General features: G+C 38.9%; 7 protein-coding genes across 11 annotated transcripts in view; 2 read left to right on the forward strand and 5 right to left on the reverse strand.

Moving 5' to 3' along the window:
- LOC111429769 (transportin MOS14-like) overlaps window positions 1-942 on the reverse strand; it is a 16555-nt gene extending 15613 nt beyond the window's left edge. The window contains exon 1 of the mRNA XM_023065767.1: window positions 421-942. Within this exon, the coding sequence (XP_022921535.1) occupies window positions 421-543 (123 nt within the window). The 5' untranslated portion in view covers window positions 544-942. The remainder of the gene's footprint in view (window positions 1-420) is intronic.
- A 1130-nt stretch (window positions 943-2072) lies between these two features.
- Window positions 2073-5571, forward strand: LOC111429770 (5-formyltetrahydrofolate cyclo-ligase, mitochondrial-like). 2 transcript variants are annotated; one of them, XM_023065768.1, is made up of 8 exons: window positions 2073-2670; window positions 2835-2975; window positions 3554-3715; window positions 4645-4686; window positions 4788-4833; window positions 5080-5150; window positions 5260-5386; window positions 5476-5571. In XM_023065768.1, the coding sequence occupies exons 1-8, from the start codon at window positions 2256-2258 to the stop codon at window positions 5486-5488; spliced, it is 1017 nt and encodes a 338-aa protein (XP_022921536.1). In that variant the 5' UTR covers window positions 2073-2255; the 3' UTR covers window positions 5489-5571. The 2 variants fall into 2 exon arrangements, with proteins under 2 accessions (XP_022921536.1, XP_022921537.1); XM_023065769.1 differs by having other exon boundaries at window positions 2080-2670; window positions 3554-3709.
- LOC111429772 (germin-like protein subfamily T member 2) lies at window positions 5533-6333 on the forward strand. Its single transcript, XM_023065771.1, has 2 exons — window positions 5533-5584; window positions 5671-6333. Exons 1-2 carry the CDS (start codon window positions 5575-5577, stop codon window positions 6177-6179), a joined length of 519 nt encoding a protein of 172 aa, XP_022921539.1. The 5' UTR covers window positions 5533-5574; the 3' UTR covers window positions 6180-6333.
- A 76-nt stretch (window positions 6334-6409) lies between these two features.
- LOC111429771 (transcription factor bHLH79-like) lies at window positions 6410-9485 on the reverse strand. Its single transcript, XM_023065770.1, has 6 exons — window positions 8616-9485; window positions 8016-8213; window positions 7805-7870; window positions 7118-7186; window positions 6951-7028; window positions 6410-6820 (listed from the first exon to the last, which is right to left on the reverse strand). The coding sequence occupies exons 1-6, from the start codon at window positions 8904-8906 to the stop codon at window positions 6692-6694; spliced, it is 831 nt and encodes a 276-aa protein (XP_022921538.1). The 5' UTR covers window positions 8907-9485; the 3' UTR covers window positions 6410-6691.
- A 1498-nt stretch (window positions 9486-10983) lies between these two features.
- On the reverse strand, window positions 10984-12283 carry LOC111429742. The gene is made up of 2 exons (XM_023065721.1): window positions 11292-12283; window positions 10984-11199 (listed from the first exon to the last, which is right to left on the reverse strand). The coding sequence occupies exons 1-2, from the start codon at window positions 11877-11879 to the stop codon at window positions 11044-11046; spliced, it is 744 nt and encodes a 247-aa protein (XP_022921489.1). The 5' UTR covers window positions 11880-12283; the 3' UTR covers window positions 10984-11043.
- A 146-nt stretch (window positions 12284-12429) lies between these two features.
- Window positions 12430-15414, reverse strand: LOC111429740. Of its 4 annotated transcripts, none has more exons than XM_023065719.1 (5): window positions 14830-15414; window positions 14229-14339; window positions 13833-14123; window positions 12975-13044; window positions 12430-12862 (listed from the first exon to the last, which is right to left on the reverse strand). In XM_023065719.1, the coding sequence occupies exons 1-4, from the start codon at window positions 15322-15324 to the stop codon at window positions 12994-12996; spliced, it is 948 nt and encodes a 315-aa protein (XP_022921487.1). In that variant the 5' UTR covers window positions 15325-15414; the 3' UTR covers window positions 12430-12862; window positions 12975-12993. The 4 variants fall into 4 exon arrangements, with proteins under 4 accessions (XP_022921487.1, XP_022921486.1, XP_022921485.1 ...); XM_023065718.1 differs by lacking the exon at window positions 12975-13044 and having other exon boundaries at window positions 12432-12862; window positions 14830-15008; window positions 15078-15414; XM_023065717.1 differs by lacking the exon at window positions 12975-13044 and having other exon boundaries at window positions 12432-12862; window positions 13833-13879; window positions 13919-14123.
- Window positions 12583-15430, reverse strand: part of LOC111429739 (DDT domain-containing protein DDR4-like) — a 10421-nt gene continuing 7573 nt past the window's right edge. Inside the window, exon 13 of the mRNA XM_023065712.1 lies at window positions 12583-12597. The gene's annotated coding sequence lies outside the window, so the exon portion shown is untranslated. The remainder of the gene's footprint in view (window positions 12598-15430) is intronic.

Consider the following 15430-nt stretch of genomic DNA (forward strand, 5'->3'; position numbering starts at 1 on the left):
CCCCCCCCCAAAAAAAAAAAACTTTCACAGACCAAATGACAGGGGGGGGGGGGGAGAAGTCGCATTCTTAAGTTCGATGGAATTACTTTTGCCAACGTTCTCCGCAGGCAAGTGGAGTTGAACAGAAAAAAGGAAATAAGAGAACTTCCAAAGTGAATGATTAATAGCAGAAAATGGGAAAAAAAAAAAAAAGTACACATCCCTTAAACAGAATTTACTCTCTGACGCGTATGAAGCATTGTGTACGATAACTAAAACTCCCCAAACTCTACTTCTTCAATAGAATTAGGCGAGATATAAACAAAAGAACACTAAACCAATCATCAAAGTCGCAAATCACAAAGTCCACTCAACCACTTTTTCCAATCGAGCAAGTGAAATCTATTGCCCAAAAAGCAATGAAGTGATTGAAACCAATACCTGCCAGGCATCAAGAGTGCGCTGGAAGTCTTGAAGCCACCGATCGGCCTGCATACGGAAGGCATCGTCAGGGTGATGGTACAGTGCGTTTAGGGCTTCCTTCACTGTGTTCTGAAGCTCCATGCTTGACCCAAGAACCAGTCCGAACCGCAGCTCAAGCTCTTCAAATACTTCGCCCGTTAATCCGTCTCTCAGTGTTTTGTCGATTATTTTTATTGCTCTTCTTCTTCTTCTTCCCTCTTCTTTTTGACACAGAAGCTTTGGTTTTTCTCTCTCTTCTCTTTCTATTTTTTTGGCGCCCCCTGTGGAGCTCTTCTGAGGAGAGAGGATTGGGATTGGGTACCTGGGAAGGGCCCTTCCGGTTCGATCAGCCTCCGGGTAGAAGCCAGTATCTCAGCCGTCTGATCTGCCGTTTACCCTTCAGTCAACGGCTCCACCATTAGGTACACAACGAATGCCGTAGAGAATCTATGCCACGTGGCATCCGACTGGGATCAATTCCTGCGTCGGGACCCACTGCCATTGAAATCTCCTTGAAATTTTTGAAAAATATATATGCGATCATTTTTTCTTAAAAGGAAGAAGAAAATTTCTTTTTTTTTTTTGGTCCCAAAGGCAGCCCAATTATAATCTATAGTGTTGCGGTCTACTTATAAATAATTATATTTACATCATATGACGTTGCCTTTTTTTATTATTGGTTTAAGCGTCACGCTACAGTATTCAATTATTAATACTTTATAATATAATTAATATTTGGATACCTTATTCACATGCCAATAATTGAAATAACCGGTCTAATAAATAACAATAGTGATTTATTATTTTTTTAATTCAATTATCTTTTTTTTTTCAAATACAAATATATGAATTTTATTAATACTTTAACTAATTAAATTATATTCCATTAAACGAACATTTTAGGAAAGTAAGACTCTGTGTGTATAACTCTCGTTTCTTTTTATAATTTTATAATTTTATTATATTTAAGAAGATATAGTGTAAATATAAAAATAAAAAAAATGTAAGATTTTGCTCTTCGGGATAATTTTGATGTGGCCATGTATATCATATTTCGATGTTTGCTAGTACATATCCAGTGATGAACTTAACGGAGACCTTTGAATTTGAACATAGATGTCAAATAAAGAGTAGAGGTGTATTTATCATGATTGGTTCGAGACATTTATTTTATTTTATCGACTTAAATAAATTGTTTTTTTTAATGTACATTTATTAAGTACTATCAATACGAGCCTAAACTTATATTTATGTAATTTTTTTAGTACCTATATTTACTGTCCGTTCTTGACTATTTGTCCCACTTACAAGCACATAAAGATAAATTTGGTGTATTTTTTACTAGTAATCGAAGCAATTGTCCTCGCTGTCATAAAATAAGAGAATCGATATGTCCATACTTAATTATATCCGAACATCACGTGTCCAATACATTAGAAACTTATTGTCCAAAGGTCGAGAAAAAACATTAATGAGGTCATGTCTGGCATGACTAAATATAAGTTGTTACCCATTTTAATTTGATATACACAATCTTGTGTCTTTTAGTGTGATTAGTTGAAGGTCCGTAGATTTGGCGCTCCCGCTTGATTATTTTATATACACTCAAATTAAAAAAGAATTCGTGGAACTCATAGTGAACTTTTTGATGATGTTGATGTTGATGTTGATCTTGTTGAATGTTGGGTGCCCTTGAATGTTATTTATTCAGCACAATATTAACCTTGCACAACATCCCTGTGATTTGAAGGAGTCCAAATTGTGGCAAATAGAAGCAATTCGTTATTGTTTGAAACTGGAGCATTTTGTTTTTGATGATTAAATCTCAGCTTCTCCAAGGAAACAAGACAAATTTACCAGTACATGGACTTCAAAATTCGACCACTGCTTCTAGATTGACGAACCCGCGAAATCCAGCCGGAGTGCACGTGGGTCGGAGCCCAAAAGCCAGAAGGCGGGCAGTTTCCGAATCCCCGATGGTCCGAAACTATAAACTACTACCCATTGCAGCAAGTTCACCGTTCAATCGTCTCCCACCCACAGCTTTCCAACCAGCACTTCGTCCATTATCGCGTTGCTCATCTAGGTCCCCGAAAATGGCGCGTAACGAGGGTATCAAACCAGAAAATGAAGAGCAATTGAAGGCCTTATTCGAGCAGAAACGGGTTATTCGATCGAGCGTTCGCAAGGCCCTCAAAGCCATGGACCCCTCCCTCAGATCACAGGAAGGTACCAATTACTCACTTATTTTCATCGATTAATTTCGCCCCTGCTGAAAATGTTAGTTCATGTAATAGAATTGTTGATTGGATATCGTTTTAAGATGTTTCTGAATCAACAGAATCCAAGACTTCATTTGCCTTCTTTCATTGGGCTCTATACTTGTTTCTCAGACAATGCAATTCAGAATATCGTTTTGGAAGCTCCGTGGTTTAAATCTAGTCAGAGATTATGTGCTTATGTGAGTTGCAGTGCGTTAAGGGAAGTCGATACGTCGAGAATATTATCAGAGACTCTGCAACATCCACCAAAAGGTGTGTTCTTAAACTTATTAGCCGCTTAATCATTTATGCGTATGAGATAACCCAAGTTTCAAGGATTCGTTTGGCAACTAAGACAGTAAAGCTCAATGAAAGATTTCATATTTGAAGTTTTACATCAAATAAATTAAACACAATTAGTTAGGTCCATTTGACAACCATTTGACTTAATTTGTTTACAATGTTCTTCATATTTCTCAAGGTATCATTTTAATTCTTAGTCAAATTTCAAAAACAAAAACATGTTACTAAGTATAATTTTCAAAAACCAAATAGTTATTAAACTAGGCCATAGATTAATTTAACTAATTAGTGTAGGAGAATATAACTGTTATGCTTGGAAATGGTTTCAACTTCAAACAGAGACTATTTGACGTTGTTGATCTGAATGCAGAATACATATGGGAAGAATTGTTGCTCATGATATGAATAAGTAATGTTTTGAACTCGATGTAGTTATCTTGCTACCCCAACACGAGATAATGCTTTTCTGTTTTGTTCGGGGAAGTTATTGATTGTAGTATGATCTTATTTAGCTTTGTAAATGCTGACATTTGTCTTTTTATCTGAAGATGGTTATTCGAAGAAGATATATGTCCCGCGTGTGGAGGACAAGAATAGTCACATGAGGATGTTCAATATTTCACGTATGGATGATCTTATTGCAAATTCAATGAATATCTTAGAACCAGCTCCAGTGGATGGTGATGGAAATGAACGTGAAGATGGTAACTGTATACTTCACCCCGTCTCTCGCCTTTCATTTACTATCGTCACCAGTTCTATGATGGCACTCGTGATTTTTGTGATTAATCTACAATCTAATATATATTGCACTGGGATAAAGATGCCGAGACTCGTGTATAGTGCCTGCATAAAATAACTTCTAAAGCCATTTATATTCGTAACATTACTAATATTTTTGTTTTTTTGGCTTGGTCTCGTCTAATGCAATAGTATGGCTTTCCAAATAGCTCTAGGTAACTATTTCCTTACCATCATTGATAAAAAATATTTCTTGTTTATCACCAGCAAAAAGCCAGATCATTCCTTTTTGTATTGGATGGTCAATTGATCTATTAATTCTTCAATGTAAGCTAGAATTGAACATTCGGTGGTTTGCATCTTTGACAGATTCATTAAACCAGTACCTCTTAAATACTTGTCTCCAAAAAAAAACTACCACTGGTACTTCCCTGGATGTTCTTCGAACTTGACAACAGGTCATGGAACTGTTGTTTCATTCTTCTAATGTTTTTTGATACCCATAGATCCTCAACTTGTTTTGTCAAATTCCTTTTATAGCATTGTTAAGTTTTCCTGGAATGGGTTATTCTACCGGTACCGAATGAATCATGGCTGTTTTAAGATAGAAAATAATTGGTCAGACAGTTGTTTATGAGAGAAATGAAGAGAAAAAATAAGGAGGGTGTTCACCATATATATATGGCTGTTCCTCGAAGGTGGGGAATGCTGAGACACGAGTCTGCTTTGGCATGTATTATAACAGAACTCGTATGATGATAATTGATATCAGCGAAACATTATTCTTATCCATATGGTCTCTTTTTCCTTCTTTTTGTCTGTTCTTAACAGAGAAATGATTTGACATAATCCATCTCTGCATCTTGAATGTAACGCAGTTGATATTTAAACATCGCAGTTATGCTGACAAAAGACCCCATTGATTTATTCCTCTTACCAGGTGTGATATTTATATCAATTTGTTGATCGTTTAGGGTTTATTTATAGGTTATAAGGCAACATGAAATCACTTGTTAATATGTTGATGATGATTACTGCCAGGACTTGCATTTGATAAATCAGGAAGACGCCTAGGCCGAGGGGGAGGGTATGTACTTGCATTTAGCCTTTTTGAGGTTTCTTTCTGCTGCTGTTATTACTGAACTTATAACACATTTAGAGCTGATTTTTGAAGTTGAAACTAGATACAGTGACTCCCAAATCTTGATAGTTAAATATCTCCCTCTAGCTTTTTTCTCTTTGTTTGTTTAGAGTTTGGTCCATGTTCAATCTGTATAATCTTATACATTATACACTGCAAATGAATCTTATCCTACAAATGTTATGATAACAGTTATTACGATACCTTCCTTAAGAATTACCAAGAACTTGCAAAGGTGCGGAATTGGAAGCAGCCCCTCCTTGGTATGTGTGTAATCTCTCTTCTTTTTAGTTTAACCTCGCCATAGTTTCCTCTTTCACGTCCCCTTGTTTCCCTGCAACTTCACTTAGCCCAGTTGGCATGATTTTGCAGTTGCACTGTCCTATTCAGTGCAGATAATGGATGAAGGAATTATACCACTCACTCCGAACGATGTTTTAGTCGATGTTCTTGTATCACCTTCTGGTGTGATTCCCATCAGCTCAGCTGGGTTGGACAAGTAATTTCTTTCATCTGAAAAGGCTATGAATTGTTTTGACAGCAAATTTTTCTTTGGTTTCTTACTTCCTACTTGTCATGTCCTCGCAGAATGAAAGTATGATACTGGACTCGAGAATCAATCTCTAACAATGCCTACCTTCATGAAATCCTTGAAATTCTGGAGTTTGGAATCCTTGAAGCTGTTAAATGATTAAATGTACGCCTTTCCCCTCTCTTTTTGAATCACTTATTTCAGATATGCCATCATGAGGAAGTAATGGTTCTGAATATACAATTAATCAGACATGACTATCAAAGTTACTTCAGATGATTTCTTCTTTGATGGACTGAGCAAAGAGGGCAACACGGATAATCCTTTTGGCTTTGGAGCCACACAAGGAAATGTTCTTGCATTTCCTGGACTCAATACACTTGGGCTATCCATGAACCGTGTCGACCTAGCTCGGGGAGGAATAAACGCACCTCATTCGCATCCTCGTGCCTCTGAAAGTGTTGTCGTTATTAAAGGGAAGGTCCTTGTTGGGTTTGTGTCTACAAGTAATGTGTACTATTACAAGGTTTTGACTGAAGGGGAGATGTTTATCATTCCCAGAGGACTGGTTCATTTCCAGTATAATGTTGGACATAGCAAAGCCATTCTACTCACAGCTTTCAATAGTCAGTTGCCGGGGGCTGTGATCGTCTCTCGAACTTTGTTCGCTTCAAATCCTCCAATCCCTCTCGAAATTCTGACCAAGACCTTCCAAGTCGATGATGGTGTTATCAACAGCATAGAGTCCAAGTTTGCTTAGTTCTGTCCTCAGTTTGTCCATTTGATTGAATATTGAAACTTTTCTGTCCCTGGTTATGTCCATGCACAATAATCTCATTCATAGTCCTGAATGTGAATTCATTTACTGTTTAGAAGGCAGTCATGCGTTAATATTTATATGCTTCATTTGTTCATGATACTTGCCTTCCTTCTGTTGCTCCCTAAAATGTCAAGATAATAGAGAGAGTAGAGCCTTGGATTCATCAAATCTATTCATGGCAGCAAACAAAATTAAGAGCACAAAGGGAAGCTTAGTATGGTCACTCCAGTGCAACTGCACTACAGATTTATCGGTCAATAAGATACAAATTGGAAGTTGGTTCAGTTTTGCAGATAATTCAAGTATTTGATCGTTCCAAGTATATCAGATGTCCCCAAAGGGACGATAGTACAAGTATTTGATACCGAATGATCAAACAAATCTATATCTACTGAACTGAATGAGGAAGCAAAATCAATTTTGACATTTGATTATAAGATGCCTATTGAGGTCTAAGATGTTCTTTCAAAGCTTCCACCGATCTGCATATGCAACCATTCCGGTTGCGCAGCTTGGGTATAATCTCTTGCCGCTTGTGAACCATATAATATTCCAACTGCATCATATGGTTGATTAACCATCTGAAACGTTAGAAGAGAGAGTTTAGGAAATAAGAATCTGTTTTTTGTTCCTTCGTTTACTATGTCCATTGGCAACTAATTGTACTCCATTTTGTATTGTTTTTCTCTTGATACATGAAATGAAACTTACATTTTTTGCGGTAAAACCTTCTATGGCTGGGCTTAAGTTCATTCTGGCATTCACAGCTTCAAGCTTCATGGAGAGTAACTACAAATTTGAGCCAAATATTCAAAGCTCAGATTAAATTGAGAAAAGGTTCTGAAATGAAAGGACAAACCCATGATTAGAATAAGTACCTCGACTTGACGTTGCAGTGATTGGACATAATTTATTATCTCATCAAGAACAAGTGCTTTTCCAATAACCTAACAGGAGGAAAATACCAATAAAGAAAAATTATAATATGAACTTGATTTTCAATATGACTGCTACCAAACTCATAGATAGATTAGCTTTGTTCTGGTGTTCTTTTCTTAATTTTCTTAGAACACTCCAATGGGAACGTCTCTCTAGTTTTCCTTTTTCTATATTAATTCCTCTCAGTGGCTTTCTTCATCTACTGCAGTTTTCATTTCTTTCCTTCTCTTTAGCTCCCCAATTTGCTGCTTTCACCTCCTCTTATCCCTCTGACTTTACAGATATAGAAAGAACGAAGGATGTAATAGATTTGAAGGAAAGCTTATTGGATACAACGGTGATGGCTACGTTGCAACTATCGTTCATGTTTAGAAGTAAATTTACTCTGAGATCCCACGTCGGTTGGAGAGGGGAACAAATTATTTTTTATAAGGGTGTCGAAACCTCTCTCTAGCAGGCAAGTTTTAAAACGTCCAAAGAAGACGATATCTGCTAGCGGTAGATTTGGGCGGTTACATTTACTCTTTCTCTTCTACATCTTCTATATCAATTAGATTTAGCATTTTTTTCCCCTTCCGTTAAAGAACTGCAGGATACTTGCAGACAAAGTAACAGATAAAGAGTACCTTGTTACAACCCGGAACCAAGTCCTGCAAAATTTTCATTCTCTCACTGATCTTTTCTCTTCTCGCCTGCACAAATGGGTATAGTAAGACAAACAGGCAAAATTGATAGATTAACATTCCAAATCTCCACCAGAAACTTGAAGCTGTTAGACAGAATGCTAAGAACTGTCTGAGATATTTGAATTCCAAATAACTGAGAAAAGTACATTACTCTTTCTGCTAAACTATGGCTATCAGTAGCTTGGCCCCTTCTCGCCCTGACATGGATGTAATCTTTTGGTGGTTCGGGTTTCCGGCTTTGCTCGGCCAGCTTCTTACCATCTGCTGAGCTAGGTTCTACTTCAGCTTTTAAACCACCACCTTCGTCTCTGGATGCCACCACTTTCATCCGTTTACCATTTGAGTTACTCTGTATGAAATGGAGTGGTGATTATTATCTTGATTAAGTCAGTAATAGGCCAAGTTAGTATAATTCAAAGACAAAAGTGCTTTAATGCAGGTAGCCAGTGTCGAGATATATGATCAACAGTCCAAGTTTTAAATATCTGCAAACATCATTTGGGCAAGTTTCTTGGTAATCTTGGCAGAGAGGGGCAACAAGAATGGTTTATAAAGATTATTAGCTGTTTTCTCTTCCTTGGGAGCTCCTCCCCTTCAAAAAAGAAAGAAAAAGAGTTTCACCTTTCAACAGTGAAAGACCGAACCAACAGTGTACAAATTTGTCCAAGGAGGGCAAAATTGGGTCAACGTAGCTAAATTGAGAGCAAAAGGGATTGAGGAAGAAAAACAAGAAGTGGAAATGAAAACTAACCAATTGATTAGCACTACTAGTGGAAACCATTCTCGAAGATTCATCCTCGGAGCTCACATCCTTCCTCTTTCTCCCACCGCCACTCTGCTCCGTCACAGTCGATTCCTCCATTGATCCGTCGCGATTCGTGGAGCTCTCGGGAAACCCACCAAGATTCTGACTCAAACTAGCCATTCGGAGACCCAATGCGTTCCCGCCCTGCTCCCCGCCGAAAGGCCAAATCGCGGCTAAGCTGTAAGCAGAAGGATTCGCAGCGGAGAAGGATGATTCGTTAACAAGTGGAAGATCCATTCGCAAGGTATCCAAATCAGATGTCAATTTGGGACACCCAATAAGAAATCGAGGAGATTTCTAGCCTGTAATTGAAGATAGAGATACCCAATTGGAGTGGAAGTGTAGGTAGCTGAGAGATTATTTATGAAGCAGTTTGGGGGGGCCGGGGAAGTGAAGGGCGGGAAAGAAGTAGCCTTTTCAGACGGGGTCCGAGAGAGAGAGAGAGAGAGAGAGGCGGATCTTTTTGGCAGCGGTGGCGCCACTGTACTCTCTTTCTCACCTGTAATGTTTGACCCAAAGGATGAGTGAAAAGATCGAAGCTTTATGAGGCCGAAAGCGATCAGACATCCCAAACCACCCTTTTTATCTCAGTGCTTTCATATTTTACTAAAGAAAACTAGCAGGGACGAGACTTTGCTTTTTTCCTCCCTACATATGTGTTGAGATAGCTCCCAACTCTCTGAGAACTATCTATCAATTGCCTAACGCTATGTCTGTAGCTCTTGAAGTTGAGAAAATGAAATTGGATTGTGCAGCAAAGTTAAGGCCGAAGGGCACTGTCAAGGCCTAACTTGGTTAGCACATAAATGAACATTGAGCCATACCCAAGTAATTGATACCCATAAAGGATCTTTTAAGCTTTCCTTACATGGTTTCTTACCCCACTTCCCTTTCTCATCTTCATTGCTTTCCAAAGTCACCGATTCCTCTTTTTTCTCTCCTTCGGAAAAAGTGATCCTAAGAACAGTATTGTTGAGAAAAACTTAAAAGAATTGAAGTTACTACCTAACTCGATAAGATAAACATTCCTTTTCGGTAGTTCAATCGTAGAAACTCTAAATTTAATTATGTTTACTTAGAGAAATTCTATGTTGGGTGACTTTTTAGGAGAGAATCATGTTAAAATGACTCTTTGGTTTGTGAGGAGAGCAGCTTTTACTCTTAGAAGCAACAAGCAACAAACAAATAAGATGGCTGAAGATTCTAATCCTTTCATAATCCCTTCCAAACATGTTTTAAATTATTAGGTTGAAAAGTTGCCGAATAAAATTTATTCAAGAAATATCTTCCTGTGATATATCAATAATTAATTGGCACGGGTCTCAATCAAGTTGAAATTGAAGTATTAAAAAGTGTATAAATTGAATTTTAGGTAAAGTTGCCAAATAAAGCAAAAATCATTGTCATTTCCAAATAAGATGATAAAATACTTCAAAATTTAAACCAAATTCAGAAAGTTGGTTTAGCACTTTCCTTCCATATAGATACTTCCAATTTGATGCTATAAAAAATGCAAGCTTTTGATTCATTGCTCATCCTTCCACATCCACCCTGTGTTGTCTGCTTTGCCACTTGTCACCCTAATCTCATTGATTCCCCAGTTTGTTTGGGCCTGACCCAAGCCCATAGTTCGGCCCAAATGGACTTTGAAACTCCCACAGGCCCAACCCAATTCCAGGCTTAGGTTACTAGATAACCATGGGTGGGTTAGGGTGTGGGGAGTGGGTTGATGATGAGTCAGTCAGAGTCCTTGAATGGGCAGTGGGGATAACATAGCTTAGCCCTATGAATAGGAGCTATCAGAAAAGATAACTCTTTTAAGTTACTATTCCCACAGCCCCACCCTGCCATTCTCTCTCACTCTATCATTAACCATTAATTTGGAATCTTCTATAACTCACCTTACCTACCACTTCCAATCAACTTTTCATGCTCGATATACCGATTAGAATTTGAAATTTAGATTCCACTCACAATGAGTGTAGACAAATGTCTGTGTAAATATCGGAACCATTAGGTGGTAAATAAGGATTCGAGGATGTAAACGAACAAATTTCCCCAGAAAAAAGGAAAAAGAAATCTTATCATCTGCACATCCTTATGTCCGAACATTGAAGAACAGAGTATAAATCCAAACCCAGAAAATGAATGATGTGGGCCTTCGCCTCTGCAATCATTATCGTCTGTAAATGTATCTCAATACTCAAATCTCAATCTGCATTTACTGCAGCTACCACTCCACACCATTATCGCCATACCCATCACCTTCAATTCGATTATGAACATCAATGGCGAAATTATAAGTAAACAGAGTTGAAACAAGAAAAAAACAGAGTTGTTGCTCTGCCTAAACATGATCAGCGATTGAGTGTTTCTAATTGGCTCTTTGTACAGTGGTTTTGAAGAGCAGGATGTAAAGCTTTTGAGCCATGGAGAAGTACAGAAATCCACCCACTGAGTGTGTCACAAAGGACCCAAAACTCTTCCCCACAATACAATGCCATGCCGGCCCGTAAACCCCATCGAATTCCTGCCAAATTCAGCCAACCCAAATCAACATTCTGAACAAAATGACCCTTTTTTCTAAAAAAAAAAAAAGTTGGGTAATCGATTCGTGTGTACCTTCTTGAGAGTCAATGCAAGGGATTTGGAAGTGAACTTTTCCATACTATCGTGGGCTTTTCTAGCGCAATCGACAGCGTGGATCTGCATAAACGGCGGCATGTCGGCCGAAACCACTTTGACACCGTTGTTAGCAAACACGTCTGCTAATTCAATCTGTGAGCCACAGATTGATCTTCTTCTTCTTCCACTCCGTGATGAAGAAAGAGAAACAGAGAGCCTGCGAGTGAGATGTTCATGTTCCTTTAGGAGCTGCTTCATTTCCCTTTCTTTGGCTGTGATACAGTTGATCATGCGTTCGAATTTCTCTTCAGAGTCGTTGAATTTCTCTGTGGTAGAGCGTTCCAGAGGGGCTTCGTTGGGTTTTTTGGCTACCATTTGCACTGTTCTGGGGCCGACCATTTTGGGGGAAGGTGGGTGTGATTTTGACAACTTGTCTGAGTCCGACAAAGGGGTTATGGGATCTAGTTTTGATGATGTTGGGTTGGGAGAGACAGCGGCGAGAGTGACGACGGAGGCGGCGGCGGCGGCGGCGGGATGGTTTCTACGGTTGGGGTCGATGGATGAGGAAGTTTCGTGAGAAGCCATGGATTTGTGAGATTGAGAGCTTGGGAATGCAGAGGGTGGTGGGTAGTCGTGTGGGTGAGATATGGGGCTGTTGATGGTCAATCTAACTTAACTGCTTCTGCAGACACAGTCCCTTATCGAAATTGACCACTGAATTTATTGTTCTATTTTAGTTTTTAAATTTCAAAAAAAAAAAAAAACCAAACCAATGGAATTCCATAAAAAAATATAATATTTTATACTTCATGCATGCAGAGGAAAGGATGATATTACGAAGGAATTCTAAAAGAAAAGTTTTCATACAGTCATAATCAGTTAAGTATTACTCCAAAAGAACACCACGAAGTGTAAAACCGAGCATGAACAACTATGTTTGATTGAAATTTTTAGGATATACAATGTCAACTCTTTTATCCTACTTTTTTCTTACTTCAGACCGAGTCAAGCCTTTAGGTTGTTTACGTAGGTTGGGCTAGGTTAGGTTGATCTTATGGAGCGATCTTCAGTTAGGTCCTTGCAACTTCATCTAAGTGAGTTTGGGCTTTACCAATAGAATAGGTTCAAGAAGTCAAAAGTGAAGGAGCGAACATCCTTACAGTTTTGTACCAGTGATATACTTGATAAAAATACAAAAACACCAGCGGGACGATGTTATGAGTTATCCCAAATGCAAACTTGCAGCTGGGTAGATCATCATACCTGACTATACATCATGAAACTAGTCTTAGAACTCACTTTGCTCTGCCAAACCAGGAAGTCGAGAATCAAAACGAACTCATCAATGTGAATTACTGAGACGACCTCTAATTCCATGGGCTAGGCTGCCGAGCATCTCTGAGAACTGAAATGCCCCCAGATGCTGCAGGAGAATGTGAGGATGCAATGTAGTTGGTTCCAGATACAGATAGTGTGGGCAGGTTTGGAGGAAGCCCAGATTGCCCGCCCGGAGGTAAACACGATGGACTCCCAGTAACGCTCAAATTTGTTCGAGATGGATGCGAGCCCTGCACATGATGGTATTTTACTTCACTAGAAAAATGATAAAAACAGATGAATGTGGCTTGATTTTTCACATCAAGCATAGAGGAGATGGTATGGTTTAAACTTGAGAGATACATTTTTTCTCGGTAGACATCTAGACTGACACAGAATGCAACCCACCAAAGAATCGCCTAGAACTCTGAAGCTGATAGTTTAATGTAAAAGATCATAATTTTGATAGGAATTCCAAAGAAGTTCTATAATGAATCTAAAGGTACTAAAAATGTTATTGATGTCATACCGGCCATATAAAAGAACAAGCTCCAACAAGGCAAAAAAAGTCTGAGATTAACTACAGAAAATGACTCCAATTCAAAAGAACATGACCAAGCTCATGGTCGAGAAAAAGCCGAGTGGCAGACACCAAACTTCCTCACCCGACTTCTCAATCTCCCTAAAAAATCTATTATTCTGAAACTTTGCCCTTCCTAAGGAGAATTCAAAAGCATCTCTATAACAGCCCAAGCCCACCATGAGTAGATATTGTCCTCTTCCGGACTTCTCCTCAAGATTTTAAAACGCGTCTACTAAGAAGAGGTTTTTACACCCTTATAAAGAATGTTTCGTTCTCCTCTCCAACCAATGTGGGATCTCACAATCCACCCACCTTGGAGGTTCAACGTCCTCTCCAACCAATGTGGAATCTCACAACCTCCAACTGAGCCCTTTGATTATATTTTTTTCTACTTATTAACATTGTAATAAGTCATGGGAGAATTGTACATTCTTACCTGGCCACCCCTCACCCCCACAAGAAAGAAATAAAATCTTGTATGAGCAAGTTCAGTGATTCAAATGACTAAAACATCAATAAAAATTATTCTTACGTTCCAGAGGCAAAATCACTCATAAAGTCAACAAAACAAGGATACTGATCATGAACTCATATAAAGCTATAATGAAATCGACGCAAGTCATAGTGACACCAATTACCATATTAGGTTGTATGTGGGCAGGCCTTCTAAGAGGAGACTCTGAAGAAGGCGACGTACTGCAGTTCCGAACCATCTGACGAGAAAGAACATTCTGGTTCAAAAGATCATCAGCTTCTCCACCTTCAGTATCTCCATTAGCATTCACTTCTGTGGCTACCCTAGGAGAAAGCGGTCTGGTCATCGACCCCGTATCGGCTGAGGCATCCGCTTGAAGAGGAGGAGCAGAAGCGCGAATTTCTGTCCCTTGCAAACTCCTACGCCTTTTTACTTCCTCTTCCACATGGAAGATCTGTCAACCAACACCAAGAAAATGACCTACTTCACTTATCAATCCCATAGGTAGTTAAGGGGATTTTGGTAGCGGACGGGCAAGGTGGAAGGATCAGTAACATACCTGTTTTAACACTTGCACAAGATTATGTTTTGTCTCATTCAAAACTTTTAACTTCTCTTCAACTTCCTTTTTCCTGTTCTCCTCGACATCTAACAAATCCTCCTCATTTGCCTAACACAGTGACACACATTAATGGAGAAGGTAAAACGAAAGAAACCCGAGGCTGGTATCGAGGCATGGGACCTATATCGACAAGAATCTCGGAAGCTCTTCCTTCAATGCCACAGTTCAAGAAAACAAGAATGCTCTTGATTTTACTTCCATCTACCTCAACTTTCTTATACCAACAAGAACACTCAACAACATTACAAGCTTCGCATACAGTTAGCAATGGTGATCTCAAAACATTCCCAATTATCTGAAAGCCTCGTTAAATAGTAATCACTTTATTTTAGATGTAACAAGAATAACTCACCATGTAGAACAATAATGATAATAACAACAAGAACACAACCGCGCCAAAATTCAGGACGATCCAAAAAAACTTTGTCATACTACCACTAAAATTTGGAACTCAGGTAAGATCGATAGACTTCAAGCATACACAAAATGAAATGGAAAACAAAAATTGAAAATTAATCGAGGTGGTCATAATCCATACCTCTTCGTTAGGGTTTTCTAATACAGCATGATTTTCCTGGTTAGAATGCGCGCCACTATTTTCCACTGGATCAGAACCTTGCTCGGCAAAACAAGGTCTCGGGCCATTCACACAATCAAATCCTTCGGCTGATTTTCCCAAACAATCATCGCCAATGTCCGACTTCTTCCTCTTCTTAATATGCGGAGAAGGTCTTTCATCACCAACACTAACCCTTTCAGTTTCCAATGGCACCTCAGGAGCAGACGCATTATTTCTGAGTCCTTCACCGTCTGGTTTAATTGAAGAATTCGAATTAGGATTAGAGTTAGGGGAAGTAGAAACTTTAGCCGGAGAAGAAGAGGCGGTGGCGAAGAGGCGAGAGAGGGCTTTTGAACGACGGTGCAGAAGGGATTTGAAGTCTCTAATAGAAATGTTGTGGATCGGCATAAGCCAGCGACGAGGCACATCGGGGACCCTGTGGAGGTTCCCTCTGTAAAGGGAAATGGCCACCATGGATTCTTCTCGAGCTCTGTTGCTCAATGTCGGATTCCGTTCACGACCCTCCCTCCCTCCAATTTCATAAATTTACAAATTTCCAAAAAAAAAAAAAAAAAAAAAA

The sequence above is a fragment of the Cucurbita moschata genome, unplaced genomic scaffold, assembly GCF_002738365.1.
Source record: "Cucurbita moschata cultivar Rifu unplaced genomic scaffold, Cmos_1.0 Cmo_Scf00032, whole genome shotgun sequence".
Taxonomy (NCBI): Eukaryota; Viridiplantae; Streptophyta; class Magnoliopsida; order Cucurbitales; family Cucurbitaceae; genus Cucurbita; species Cucurbita moschata.